Source organism: Rattus rattus, chromosome 1 (genome assembly GCF_011064425.1).
Source record: "Rattus rattus isolate New Zealand chromosome 1, Rrattus_CSIRO_v1, whole genome shotgun sequence".
Lineage (NCBI taxonomy): Eukaryota > Metazoa > Chordata > Mammalia > Rodentia > Muridae > Rattus > Rattus rattus.
This window is the reverse complement of record NC_046154.1, coordinates 153,624,746-153,638,643: the sequence shown is the minus strand read 5'-3', so window position 1 is coordinate 153,638,643 and position 13,898 is coordinate 153,624,746. Positions and strand designations below refer to the sequence as shown.

General features: G+C 56.8%; 2 protein-coding genes across 7 annotated transcripts; one reads left to right on the top strand and one right to left on the bottom strand.

Annotated features, from left to right (window-relative positions):
* The first annotated feature begins 400 nt into the window (after positions 1-400).
* Matk (megakaryocyte-associated tyrosine kinase) lies at positions 401-9,209 on the top strand. Of its 6 annotated transcripts, none has more exons than XM_032907282.1 (13): positions 401-673; positions 4,846-4,905; positions 5,473-5,586; positions 5,682-5,797; positions 5,884-6,103; positions 6,363-6,456; positions 7,167-7,232; positions 7,660-7,759; positions 7,847-7,931; positions 8,009-8,082; positions 8,175-8,373; positions 8,664-8,750; positions 8,838-9,209. In XM_032907282.1, the coding sequence occupies exons 2-13, from the start codon at positions 4,897-4,899 to the stop codon at positions 9,075-9,077; spliced, it is 1,404 nt and encodes a 467-aa protein (XP_032763173.1). In that variant the 5' UTR covers positions 401-673; positions 4,846-4,896; the 3' UTR covers positions 9,078-9,209. The 6 variants fall into 6 exon arrangements, with proteins under 6 accessions (XP_032763173.1, XP_032763184.1, XP_032763179.1 ...); XM_032907288.1 differs by lacking the exon at positions 401-673 and adding an exon at positions 3,641-3,933 and having other exon boundaries at positions 5,884-6,070; XM_032907280.1 differs by lacking the exon at positions 401-673 and adding an exon at positions 3,641-3,933.
* Positions 9,210-10,845: 1,636 nt separating this feature from the next.
* Mrpl54 (mitochondrial ribosomal protein L54) lies at positions 10,846-13,037 on the bottom strand. Its single transcript, XM_032907275.1, has 3 exons — positions 12,869-13,037; positions 11,840-11,996; positions 10,846-11,138 (listed from the first exon to the last, which is right to left on the bottom strand). Exons 1-3 carry the CDS (start codon positions 12,984-12,986, stop codon positions 11,006-11,008), a joined length of 408 nt encoding a protein of 135 aa, XP_032763166.1. The 5' UTR covers positions 12,987-13,037; the 3' UTR covers positions 10,846-11,005.
* Between the last annotated feature and the right edge of the window lie 861 nt (positions 13,038-13,898).

Sequence of the window (13,898 nt, the reverse complement as noted above, 5' to 3'; positions counted from 1 at the left end):
CCCACCCCTGCCGAGCAGAACACTGGGGCCACCACAGACAGGAGATGTCCGCCCGACACTGGGTGTAGCTGAGCCTAGCACACATGGGTAACCAAACGAGAAAGCTCTTCCTGGCAGCGCCCAGCGCCCTTGTCTCTGTGGCTGATTATGGGGGACAGTGCTTCACAGTTGGGAGAGTTCCCGGGTGGAGGGGACGGAAGCCGGGACCTTGGGGGGGGGGCTCAGTGACAACAGGAAAGCACCATGCCACCCCACCCCCACCTCGCTCTGCGCTCTGCGCTCTGCGCTGAGCCTTTCCACCAAGCCCACCCAAGTCTACTTGGGAAGGCAGATGAGTCCATACCAGGTGACAAAGAGTTAAGTCGGACCCGCCTAGCAACCCCAAAACGAGAAGCTTCTGCGACTAGACAGCAGCATCCATCATTTTGTGAGCACGGAGTTGGGTCCAGATGGAGTCCCGTCTGGGCCGTGCAGCTCGCTGAAGCCGCGAAGAGCCGCAGCATCTGACCCTCCCGCCCCAAGTCCCGTCCCCACGGGGCAGGGGACCCCGTGCAGACCAACTGAGGCCAGTGCACAGGGCTGGACCCAAAATAGGCCGGAAGCCGGCCTAGCCGCCAGGGTGCTAAAGGCTGGACCCAGGCTGCGGATGCAGGGAGCGTTGCTAGGAGACAAGGTGAGTGGGAGCGGATGACGCATGGTGTGGGCGGGGCCTTAGAGAGGACAGGAAGGGTCCGGAAGATAGCAGTGGCTTGTGCAAGGTCACTGTTGACCACAGGAAAGGCAATAATCACCGTGGCTCAAAGTAAGAGCCAGCCAAAGACCAGTGTTCCTCAGGAGGGGGATCGAAGCCCCCCCCATCCCAGACTCCCCCACCCTATGTTCACTGACATTTTGAAAAAATGTTACATGATCATCACTTGCCAAGGAGACAGGAAAGACTTCTCCAAGAGACGTGCATGGCATACACGGGCATACATGGTGTGGTTCAGCTATGTGCTAGAATATTATACACCCATGAAGGACATTCTGACTGCTGGCAGATGGCCCTTGAGGACACGATGCCCAGTGACATGGAGCACACTCCACAGGGTCTGAGTCAGACCTACAGACACACAAGTGGCAGGGATGGTGAGGGCCTGGGGCAGGGGAGGGGACGGAGTTAGTGTGGGACAGAGCCTCAGTTCTGGAGACAGAGGTGTCTCCAGACAGATGGTGCCGCTGTACTGTAAGGGAGTGAGTTCCATGCTGCCGAGAGCTGAGGCGGGGTAAAATGGTGACTTTTATGTCAGAGGCATTTCATTATATTTTTATAACAGAGTTGGGGGCAGGAGAATCCTCGAGTTCAAGGCCAGCCTGATCTATAGTCAGAAGCCCTGTGTCAAAACAAACCAAAAATTATACAGGTCTAGGTTCTTCTTATTATAAAAAAAGAAAATTCAGAAACATGGAGGGGCTGCTAAAGTCTATTTGCCAGCGGCGCCTTAAAATATGCGTCTTAACGTGTGAGCGTGTGAATCAGAGGCCCACCCTTGAGCATGGGTCCTCTCATCACCTTGTGTGGGGAAGCCTCACCCTCTGGTCCTCCCTGCATCCTGCGTTTCACACTCAGTGAGTATGGGTGATGTCGATTCCTGCTTTTGTATGGCAGACATGACCTAAAGCTGTCTTCTCTCACCCTGTCCTTGGGTGCTTTGTAGACTATGACCAGGAGTCCTAGGCTAGCCTGGGCTACACAGTGAGATCCTGTCTCCAAACAAACAGAAAAGGAGGGTAGAAGACCGACTGCAACTGGATGTCAAAGAGAGTGAGGAGAATCTTCCCGGGCAGGAGTCCCCCTAGCATGAGAAGTACCACGCAGAGCTAAATTTAAAGGCGTACTAATTGGGGCAGGCAGAGTTGGCCGCGATGCAGGCTGGAACAAACTCCATGGTAACTGATATGGTTAGGTGTCCCCAGTGCCTTGACTGATGGCAGTTAGTCTCAGAGCCTCAGTTTCCCCATCTTCAAAGTGGGCACAAAGGGTGTTCCCTGCACAAGGAAGTAAAAGGTCCCTTGACATCTCTGAAGGTACTGGCTTTAAACATCTGTCGGGAGGACTGGACATGGTGGCACAACTGTCATCCCAGCACTCGGGATGCTGGGGGAGGAGCACAGGGAGCTTGAGGCTAGCATGGGCTAGGAGTGAAATTGTCTTAAAGCAAAGTGTTTGGGCACCTTATATTCCTTCTTTTGAGTCACCTAGCCCAGGTCATCCCAGGTTGCTGAGGCTGACCTTGGAGTCCTGATCCTCCACCCAAGTCTCCCCATTGCTGGGATGGTGCTGGGTGTAGAGCCCAGAGCTCCGTGCATACAAGGTGAGTGCTGTGCCCACTGTGCCCGGCCCCAGCCTCCTGTGCCATCATAAACATCCCCTAACACTTTCATATCCCACATCAAGTGACCAGAAGGGACAGGGCTATGGCCAGCAGTGGCAAACATCAGTAAGGACTTCCTTCCCAGCAGCAGGGTTCTTTGTCTTCATTTTGTGGTTTGACACATCCTTTTAGATAAATGTGGTGGCTTTACCAACAAAGATGGGTCCTTAGCATCTCTGGAGTGACAGCCACATGGGCTCAGTAAGGGGGAAACCACACCCCAGACACCTCACGAGCTCCTCGAAGACCAGAGTGCACAGAGACACTGTTCCTGGTGTTAGTTTTAGGAAATGTCCTCTGTAACCTGATCTTCCCATGCCCCTGCCTCAGCTGCTCCAAAGGCTTGGATTGCAGGGATGTGTCCTTCAACCCCTCGGGCCAGTGCCGTTCCAACACACGCTTCTCAAGCTTCTTCTTTCCAAAGGGCTCCCAGGTAGCCCAGGCTGGCCTTAAATTGACTATGTTGCTGAGGACGACTCCTGATCCTTCTGCTTCTACCTCTCCAGTGCTGAGATGACAGACCTGTGACATCGGTGTGCCACCCACTGAGCCCCCGTCCCAGACCCCACTTTTGGATCTTTGTTAACTGTAGGCAAACAGTAGTAGTACATGTAGAACAAACTTGTGCACAAGGTGCACTGGTAAGAGAACAGCAGGAGGTCTCACAGGCGAGCCAGGTCCAGTCAGACAGCAGCTGATCACTGGGTCACTACTGTCCCCTGCAGTGTGGGTGGTGGGCGCTGCGGTAGGCTGGCTGCAGCAGGGAGGCTGTGACTCAGACACTGTCATCAGCAATAGGGGTAGTGAAAAGTGGAACTTCAGCCAGCCTTGCTCCAAGTCTCTGGGCCTCCCTGGCCAAGGACTCCTAAGTGGTACCTGCCTGGGGACTTATAGCTTCTGGTGTGGCTTCTCGGAGTGTCATGTCCACCGGGGCCAGGCACCTCTGTCCAAACTTGTGCTTAATTAATTAGTTAGGTTTTATTTGCTTTATTTTATTATTATTATTTTTTTTTTTTTTGAGGCAAGGTCTCACTATGTAGCTCTCTATTGTAGCCCAGGCTTCAGCTCACAGAGATCCTCCTGCCTCTGTTTCCCGAGTGCTGGGAGTGCTTCACAGCAGACTGGCTGATGTCTGAAAGTACAGACTGACCAGGCAGCGCTGCAGCCTGCCTTGGTCGCCTCCCCAGACAGGGAGCTCTTTCCTACTCATAGCATCTGCGCGTGCCCGAGCCGTTCCAAGCTCCCAGCTTTCCCGGGGTGGGCAACGGAAGGCTAGGACTCAGCGGGGACCCGAGAGCACCCGGCACTCAGCAGCACCCCGCCCGGACGGAGTGGGAGGAGGAGCGGGAGGAGGCGGCAGCGCGGCCGTAGAGAGGCCGGCGCTAGGACCCGCAGGGGCTCCGAGCCGGTCCCCTCCATCCTTGCCCCAAAATGAGGAAGCCTTGCAAGTTGCTCGGAGTTGAGCCACCAGGGCGCTCGCCGGCTGGCAGGGACCCTCCAGGGGTCGCGCCCTAAGCAGGTGAGCGCGTGTGCGTGGGTGGAAAGGGGACACCACTCTCGAAACGGTCCTGGACCCAGGAGCGTTGGGTGCAACGGGCTGGTTTTTTTGTTTTATTTTGTTTTTCCTGGGTGCGGCGTGCGCGTCTCTGAGTGCGCGAGCCCCGGTGGTCACTGCAAAGCCCTTGTGCGCCCGAGGCACGCGCACAGGTGCACGCGTCTCGCTGGCGCCCGTGTCGCGCACACGGGGGTGGCTGGTGGCACCTGTGCCTGGATGCACGTGCGCCTCCGCCTGCGCGGCTGCCGTGCAAACCCCACTGAGCCCGAGGCCAGGAGCGCACCCCAACCTCCCGCCCTGCCCCCTGCCAGCCACCAGCCAGGGACCCAGGCAGCCACAGTCCTGCAGTGCCGCACTGGGATGGGGTGGGTTCTCTCAGATGTCTCAGATGTTTCTTTAGTGACCCGTGGTGACCCAAGGAGCCAGGAGCCTTACAGGAATCCGGCCTCCCCAGGCTCCGCTCAGGGTCAGATTTTCAAGAATGACCTTGAGTCACGGCCCCTGCCCACCGCCTCTCTGCCCACGGCCCAGGAAAGAGGAAGCCACAGGCCCAGCTCTTCCTCACACACGGCCCTGGCTGCCACTCGGGACACCAGAGCATTCCACTCCTACCTCAGTTTCCCTTCCCGAGCAAAGGCAGGGCGAGGTTCCCGAGTCTCCTGGCTGGCCTTTGGTGGCCGGGAGTCTAAGGATTTTCCTCGGGTAAAGATCACTTCCCTAAAGCCAAGGGCTGCAGAGGGGCTCCACACCTAAGCCATCCAAGCGGTGATCTGAGAGAGGCACTTTGCTTCCTGGCTGCTACCTCCGCCAGGCCAAACCCTGAGGAAGGAACTGGACCTGGGGACACTCCCAGCATGAGACTGCCTCCCTTCACAGGTGAACCCTCAATTCTAAGGAGCTTGGCACCCCACGCCTGCTGCGGCTAAGATGCCAACGGTGAGTGTGGGGCCCTGAGTCACCGGACCTTTTGGGGGGAATAGGACATGCCTCCTACAGTCCCCAAGGACCCCGCCATACTGGCCTCTGTGGCTGTTTCCCTCCGCCCTCCCTTCCTTCCCCCAGGCTTCCCTTTATCTTATTTGACTTCTGAGACAGGGTCTCAGTATGTAGGTGTGCTTGGGATTTGATGTGTAGCCCAGGCTAGTCTCAAACTCACAGAGGTCCACTTGCCCCTGCCCCGTCGTCCCCCAACCCACCCTGATTCTAGGATTACAAGTGTCCATCACCACGCCTGGCATCTTCTGTTAGTTTTTGAGACCAAGTCTCACTGTAACCCAGGCTGTCCTTTGGCTGGTCTGGAACTCCTCCTGCCTGAGCCACTTGATAGCTTCCCTACAGGCTTGTGTCTTCACTGTTCCCTTGTCCTGTCTTCTGTCCCCACCAGCCCCAGCTTTTTTTCAGGTCTCTCAGGTTTCCCACTTGTCCCCGCAGTAGGTCCCTGACATCCCCCTATCCCCACCCCACCCCTGCCCCACCCCACCCCCGCCTCTGTCTCCTTCCCAGCAACGCTGGGCCCCTGGGACTCAATGTATGACCAAGTGCGAGAACTCACGCCCCAAGCCCGGTGAGCTAGCCTTTCGAAAGGGTGACATGGTGACCATCTTGGAGGCCTGTGAGGTGAGAGGGGAGCTGGAGGGTAGGTGGTGTGCCTTAGGGGCGCCAGGGCAGACATCCACTGGCTCCTTCCCTCCACCTGTCCCCTTCCTGTGCAGGACAAGAGCTGGTACCGAGCCAAGCACCACAGCAGTGGGCAGGAAGGGCTGCTGGCGGCTGCTGCTCTGCGACAGAGGGAGGCCCTTTCCACAGACCCCAAGCTCAGCCTCATGCCGTGAGTGGCACCCTGGGGGGTGGCACGAGGGCCCCAGCCACCTTCCACGGTGGCCTCACACAGCACCCTCCCCACACATCCCACAGATGGTTCCATGGCAAGATTTCCGGTCAGGAAGCCATACAGCAGCTGCAGCCACCCGAGGACGGGCTGTTCCTCGTGAGGGAATCGGCCCGTCACCCTGGTGACTATGTCCTGTGTGTCAGTTTCGGCCGTGATGTCATCCACTACCGTGTCTTGCATCGAGATGGGCACCTCACCATTGATGAGGCCGTGTGTTTCTGTAATCTGATGGACATGGTAGAGGTGACCTGTGGGGGAGGCTGGGGCGGGAGGGATAGAAATGTGGATGGTGGGCCCCAGCAGCTGTCATTTCGGTCTTTAGAACTGGGGTCACCTCCCCAGGGCGCCCTCAGCTTCCATTCTAACACCCCACACTGTTGCCATGGGAACATGCTCACCTTAGCCTGGCACTCAGGGGAGTCTGCCGACCTCATCGAGTTTGGGTTGGGGGTAGTGGAAGTGGGATCTGAGAGCCAGAGGCTCACGGCCGCCGCTTCCACAGCACTACACCAGGGACAAGGGCGCCATCTGCACCAAGCTGGTGAAGCCGAAGAGGAAACAGGGCGCAAAGTCCGCAGAGGAAGAGCTCGCCAAGGGTATGAGCACTGCTCCTGTGATGGGTAGCTTCTGCGTGCACAACAGGCAGACTCCCACCTCCCGGACTCCCACCCTCATGCCCCAGCCCTGGCTTGGTTAAGCCCTTGCACCTTGCAACCCTGTCACACTTTTCCAGTGGGGTCTGGAGTCCCAGAGACAAAAATCACAGTGGAGAGAGCTGTCTGTCCCGTTTGAATTTTCAGTGTGGGGGCAGGGTAGGGGCTAGATGTCTTTGAGAGGGAGGGAGGGAGGGAAAAAGGGAGGGCTTTCAGAGACAACTGCAGGTCTGTGCAGAGTACAAGATTAGGGAGACTACAGCCCTGGAAGATTCTAGAACTTTTATTCTGTGTGGATCAGCAAGAGGAAAAAAGGTCCTCCCAGAGGCATGGAGGACCACAAGGGCAGCCACACTTCTTGTCCCTAGAGGGAGGTCTTGGAGCCATGGCTCATGTCTAGGGGACCTAGGAGACCTAGGGGGATTGTACTCTGATGAAAGCGAGGACAGCTCTGGCTTGCAGGATTTAAATGGTACCAGGAGTGGGGTGTCCTTCAGACAGCCTTAGTGCAGCTGCTGGGGCAGGCACATGCTCAGGTGTGCACAGCTGTGGGGATGGATGTCAGCTCTCCAAGTCTCACTGAATGCAAGCTGGGTGGGAAGGGTCAGGTGGTGCTCCTGTCTCCTTCTCAATGGCTCTCTTTGTCCCTGCAGCTGGCTGGCTGCTAGACCTGCAGCATCTGACTCTGGGAGCACAGATTGGAGAGGGAGAGTTTGGAGGTGAGAAGGGGACACAGCAGGCAGTGCTCAGAACTGACCCCTCAAGTGGACAGCACAGAACAGGTGTGGGGTATCTGGGAAGTAGTCATATCCTCACTTCCCAGGCCGCTGGGGCTTGGGTCAGAGGACAGTAAACTGCACTCGCCTCAGTTAAGTCAGCCCTGTCCACACTGCAGTTGGAAGTTATGCAAATATGAGCCTGTGGGCTCTTTCATGGGACAGAAATCTGGATTCTGACAGCCATTATGTTTGCATGAATATTGTTTTCTCTCATTTGGGGCCTGGGAGATGGAACAAGGCCTCCTGAATGTATTTCCAATCCTCTGCCCAGGCCATGCCCCCATCCCCTCACTGGGGATTCCAGGCAGGGACATAGGGTCTGTTTCTCTGCCTTGCTGGTGGGTCCTGAGCTCTATCCCCTCCACAGCCGTCCTGCAGGGCGAGTACTTGGGACAGAAGGTGGCCGTGAAGAATATAAAGTGTGATGTGACAGCCCAGGCCTTCCTGGATGAGACGGCTGTGATGACGTGAGTGGCTGAGTGGGACAGGGTCCCCGGGCCGGGGTCCCAGCATGTACCCCACTTTATGTCCCCTCTGCACCCCTGTGCCCCCAGAAAGCTGCAGCACAGGAACCTAGTGCGACTCCTGGGTGTGATCCTGCACCACGGCCTGTACATTGTCATGGAACACGTGAGCAAGGTGTGCAAGGTGGCATGGGTGGGTGGGGAGGGGTGGCCCGACAGCCTGGAGACCCCCAAGTCCCTCCCCCCAAACAGGGCAACCTGGTGAACTTCCTGCGCACGCGGGGCCGTGCGCTTGTGAGCACCTCTCAGCTCCTGCAGTTTGCTCTGTAAGTGGCATTCCCTCCAGGAAGGTAGGCCCCGAAGTGGAAGGGGAAACCGAGGCCTGACTCCAGGGTGACCGGGCCTTGTCTGTCCCTAGTCACGTTGCCGAAGGCATGGAGTACCTGGAGAGCAAGAAGCTGGTACACAGGGACCTGGCTGCTCGAAACATCCTGGTCTCTGAGGACTTAGTGGCCAAGGTCAGTGACTTTGGCCTAGCAAAGGCAGAGCTTAGGAAGGGGCTGGACTCAAGTCGGCTGCCAGTCAAGTGGACAGCACCTGAGGCTCTCAAAAATGGGGTGAGTAGTCTTCCACTCTCTCTGGGGTTTTGGGATTCCTCAGAGGGCGCTTGGTATTCTGATTGTGCTGTGTGACCCTGTGCGTATTCCCTGACCTCTCTGAGCTTCAAGGGAAAATGGTTGCCTCTCCAGTGAGCCCTGGGCCTACAATATTCCTCCTAGAGCTGCCCCTCAGTCTCAGTTCCCCCACCTCTGAAGCAAGCATGGGCTTAGCATGGAGAGAGAGTAGCCTGTGACTGTGTCCAGGGAGGCCACAGGGACTCTCCTCACCCTGACCTCTGCCCCAACAGAGGTTCTCCAGCAAGTCGGATGTCTGGAGTTTTGGGGTGCTACTGTGGGAAGTCTTCTCATATGGAAGAGCCCCATACCCCAAGATGGTGAGCAGCACCCCGGGGAGGGCAGCCTGTGCATCCCGTGTCACTGACTGCCCCCACCCATGCTACCCCCTACCCCCGTATCTACAGTCGCTAAAGGAGGTTTCAGAGGCTGTGGAGAAGGGTTACCGCATGGAGCCCCCCGACAGCTGCCCAGGCCCTGTGCACACCCTCATGGGCAGCTGCTGGGAAGCTGAGCCCTCGCGCCGACCACCGTTCCGCAAAATAGTGGAGAAGCTGGGCCGTGAGCTCCGCAGTGTGGGCGTCGCAGCCCCCGCCGGGGGACAGGAGGCTGAGGGCTCAGCTCCCACACGGAGCCAGGACCCCTGACCCCTGAACTGGAAAGCAAGAGGACACAGATGTAGGGTCACAGGGCCAGGGTGAGCCAGTGCACAGGCTCCGGAGCCCCTGGGATCCCCGTTACTGGGACACCCCATAAAGAGTGATTGGAAGGATTTTGTACAACTGTGTCTGATGCCTGTGTCCCCAACCTGCTGCCCTGAGAGATCGGAGACCTGCAGTCAGCTTCCCAAATTCTGCTGGCATGACCATATCCTGCCCACATGAACCTCAGAGCCAGCCTGATTGTTGGTACCTGTGATGTCACCCAAAGTCCCTACCCACTCTGCCTGCATGGGCAGACTACAGGCCTGCCCCTTCCCCCAGCACCTACCTCACCAGCCTGTGAGGCACGGCGTCTGGGAAACAGCCATGCTGGAGACCCACATGCCACCAGTCCTCAGGGCTCTGCCTGCCACACAGCTGTGCCTCCCACCTGCTGGGGAGGGGTCTGAGCCGCTCTGCCTGCTGATGGAGCTAGCCTAAAGGGTCACTCCCAAGCGGTTACATCCCATCTCAAGATGTCCATGTCGCAGAAGGGACAGAGTGCAGGACAGCAAACCTCTCGCAGAGGGGACCCACACTTCCTGGTCAAGGTGGTTTTCTTCCATGGAGGCCAAGACACCCAAGTAGAGCCAAGCTGGGAGTCGCAGCTGACAAGGACAGCTTTGAGGACATCAGTCTGGGTGTAGTCTACTCCAGCCCACATACCACGCAGATTCACCCCAACACACCCAGCCACCCTCATCCATCTCACCCACCCATTCGATCCTTAGCCAGACTCCAGGCCACGCCTCCAGCCACACATGCCTCCACCCTTCCGCCTAGCCCTCCATCTTATCTCCTAACCTCCTACTCCGCTAGCCACCCATCCACACTCACTCACCCACCACGGACCCACCCACCAGCCCCCTCAGCACATGGCCACAACTGGTGGTCAGTGCTAATCTTCATGAAGATGCAAGGACCAGAGGAGAGCCTTGGAGTGTCCATGGCATGGGTTGAGGCTGCCATGTCAACAGTATGGCAAACTCTGACCCAAGGAGGAGGAGGAAGAGGCACAGGTGGTCCAGCCTGTGCTAAGGCCCAGGCTAGGATGCAGCTGGGGCTGGGAGGCAGGTGAGGGAAATCAGGTGGCAGGCCCTACTCTAACTTTGACACATCCCGGGGAGCCCCACGCGCATTTGGAGTAAGATGGCTGCATCCTTGGCCCCTGGCTGCTGGGCAGCATTGTGAAGGCTGGCGACAGAAGGGGGATTCACAAACTCCCGCTGGATGGATGGAGCCTCAGGTCCCTTCAGTGAGGCACAGAGGGTTGCCGGGACCACCCAGAGCCCTGGGAAGGGGTAGCTGTTACTTTCTGTGTAGGACCTCAGCAGCATGACCTCATCCATTCTCTCGATTCGGCCGACCCTGGGGAGGTGGGCAGAGCTCAGACCACTTGCCCCGGTCAGGCTGGCTCTGGAGCAGATGGCAAAGACAGGGTCCAGCCTGGGGTCCAATGGGCAACCACATCGCGGTCGACGGGAGAGGTGGTCCTGCCCAGTTCCCTTTAGTGAGCAGTGATGCCCAGCTGGCCCGGGGCTGACGCCAGCTCTACACACAGGCACCACCGCCCTGAGGGCACAGAGCAGGTCAAGTCACAGCCTTGACCAGGCCAGGCCCAGCAGGCCCATCAGGACCTGGAGAGGAGGCCCTGGACAGGGCTCAGCTGCAGAGCAGAGGCCGGGGCCCTCACAGGTCTGACACACATCACATGGGCGTGACTGCCGCAGGTCCCTTTATTTTGCCCTTCATTTTCATCTTTGTTTATTTAGTGTGTGTAAGGCCTGCACATCACGGTGAGCGCATGAAGGACTCGGTCCTCCCGTTCTGGCTGGCACCAGGCTGGCTCCTGGGAGGAAGTGCCCACACTCACACTACAGCTTCTTGTTCTTGCTCAGCCTGTTGTGACGCCAGATGTTCTGTTTGCGAAGCAGTCGCCAGTACTCTCGGGACTCCGGTTCTAGGTCCTCTAGCTTTTTTGGGGGACCCAGGTCCACCTGGAACAGCCTGGGGGTGAGAGTCAGGGCTGCATGACATCCTATAGCTCCAGGGTGTGGGTGGTATCCGGCTGGAGCTTTGAATTCTGCTCTGGTTCTCAGTGACAGAAAGAGCCTGAGGGACCTGGACATCCCTGCCTTGCGTCCAGTCTGCCTCTCTGCCTCAGTCTCTGTTCCAACCACATAGGCCTCTTCTCTGCTCCCAAAGAATTGGCTCTGACCTGCCCCAGGACCTCTGCACAGGCCATACCTGCTATTCACTCGTCCCCGGCTCCGTGTGGCCTCCCAAGGAAACACTGCCCAGTCTGCACCCCACTGCCCTGCCTCTTCCAATCTCCTGAGAATGGGGCCCCATCAGATCTGCCTGTTCGTCTGGCTCCCAGACTGCTCTGGGAAGGGGGTGGGTACTTCTGTTGATGAGCAGCCCTGTGTTTCCCTGAACCAAGGGTCAGTCATAAACTTCAAGAAACAGAGCCCCTGCCCCTTCAGCGTTTGGGGACATACGGTTCTGTGCACTCTCTAGCATGCCCATCAGGCCCCAGGGTAGGCATGCCCATCAGGCCCCAGGGTAGGCATGCCCATCAGGCCCCAGGGTAGGCATGCCCAGCAGGTCCCAGGGTAGGCATGCCCAGCAGGCTCCAGGGAGTTATCCTGGACTATCGTGTTCCTAGAGGCTGGTGTCAAGGTTCCGAGGCAGTGTGGCACACTCACCATGTCGGGTACTCGGAGTCTGGCTTCAGGGCCACCTCCTGGCCTTCCTTGTAGATGTTGACCCCCATGGCGTGTGTGGTGAGCTGAGAGGGGTCTGTGCACACCTCGGGGTCCTTCAGGGCCTCAGCGGCCACGCCACCCTTGCCACCCTTGCTGACTGCAAAGTAAGAGCACGGGTCACTCCAGCCTGCCCAGCTCTGCCTTCCTTCAACACTCTTGTGTGGCCTCCTGGCTCCAGGGACCAACAACCCCAGCACCTCCATGCATAATGGGGTCCCTTGTTATGGCACAGACCTGTCCCACCCATGTGCCCTGAAGGCCCAGTCTGTACCACACAACCCTCTTCCATTCAGTGATGCTGACATGGTGGCACATGCCTATCATCCCAGCATTCTGGAGTTGAGGTTGGAGAGTCATAAGACCCTGTCTCAAAAAAACAAAACAACAACAAAACCTTGAGAGTAGAGAGATGGCTCAGTGACTCTAGGCCAACTTGGCATGGAACTGTGTTTACAAACATTTTTACTTATTTATTTTTGGAGAGAGCGTGTCACTATGTAGTCTCCTGGAACAACACCAAAAAAGAAAACATTAAAAGAAAAAAAAAATTTTTTTGAGATGGGGTGGGTCTTCCTGGCAGGTCTGGAACTCACGGAGATCACCCTGACTCTCCCGTCCGAGTGTTGGCATTAAAGGTGTGCGCAGGCTTTCGCGGCAAGCACTTTGCACATTGAACCAATATGTCCACCCACATTACTTTCTAAATTAAAATAATGACAATAACTTAGTTGATGTTGGTTGTTTGATGATTTACTCAAAGTTGGAGCGCGGAACCCAGTCTGGCCCCGCCCCATCCTGGCCCGCAAGGGCTACACCTGCGCACTGAGCGCCGAGATAAGAGCGAACGCCAGAGGCGTTCCGTTCCGCTCGGCCATCGTGTCGCTGCGCCTGCGCAGTTAAACCTCGGAGCCCCACCTCCCCAGCAGCGCGCCCGCCGTACCCACGTTGCTTCCTTCGGAGCCTGCTCACCTGACTTCTTGGCATATTCCCGGATAAAGAATTCTCCAGGTCTCCCGGAGACCGGGAGCGCCCGGGGATGCCAGCGGGCCCACACCCGGGTTGCCCCGAGGAGACTGGCGGCCGCCATGACGCTCGCTAGCCGCTCACACGTGCATGCTTCCGTGTTACGGCAGCGCTCCAGAGCCTCTTTAGGGCGTTGGAGGTGCCCCGCGGCCTTCTGGGAAATGTAGTCTTTTTAAAAAAATCTTTGGCAGTCTAATGACTAATTTGAACTTCTGTAACTATCGCCTGTTCAAAGAATATTTTATAAAATTCCTGCCCTTAGTTCAAGCGGTGATGGCACACCTTTAATCACAGTACTCGGGAGATAGAGGTAAGAGGATCTCTGAGTTCAAGGCCAACCTTGTCTACTTCGTGAGTTCCAGGACAGACAGGACTACACAGAGAAACCCTTTCTTAAAACAACAACAACATCAACAAGGATTTAGATGTTTTAGTAACTTTAAATGTCACAGTATGGCTGGAGAGATGGCTCAGCAGCTAAGAGCACCGGCTGCTCTTCCAGAGGTCCTGAGTTCAATTCCCAGCAACCACATGGTGGCTCACAACCATCTGTAATGGGATCTGATGCCCTCTTCTGGTGTGTCTGAAGACAGCGACAGTGTACTCACATACACAAAATAAATGTTTTTAAAAAATTTTTTAAAAGTCACAGTAAATTCATGTTTATATCCCATGTGAAATTTTTGAAAGCTTAAAAGGACAGGCAGTTGTGATGTGGAGGTGGAGGCAGGAGGATCAGGAGTTCGGTTCACTCTGTCCTACACAGCAATTTTGAGGCAGGAGGATCAGGAGTTCGGTTCACTCTGTCCTACACAGCAATTTTGAGGTCAGCCTAGACTATATAAGATCTTGGCTTGAACATAAAGCCAGGTGTGATGAACTCCCACTTAACCCCACACTTGGGAGGCAGAGGTGAGTTCCAGGCCAGCCTACTCTACATAGTGATCCCTGTAGTAATAGAAGAAGGGGGTGGGGG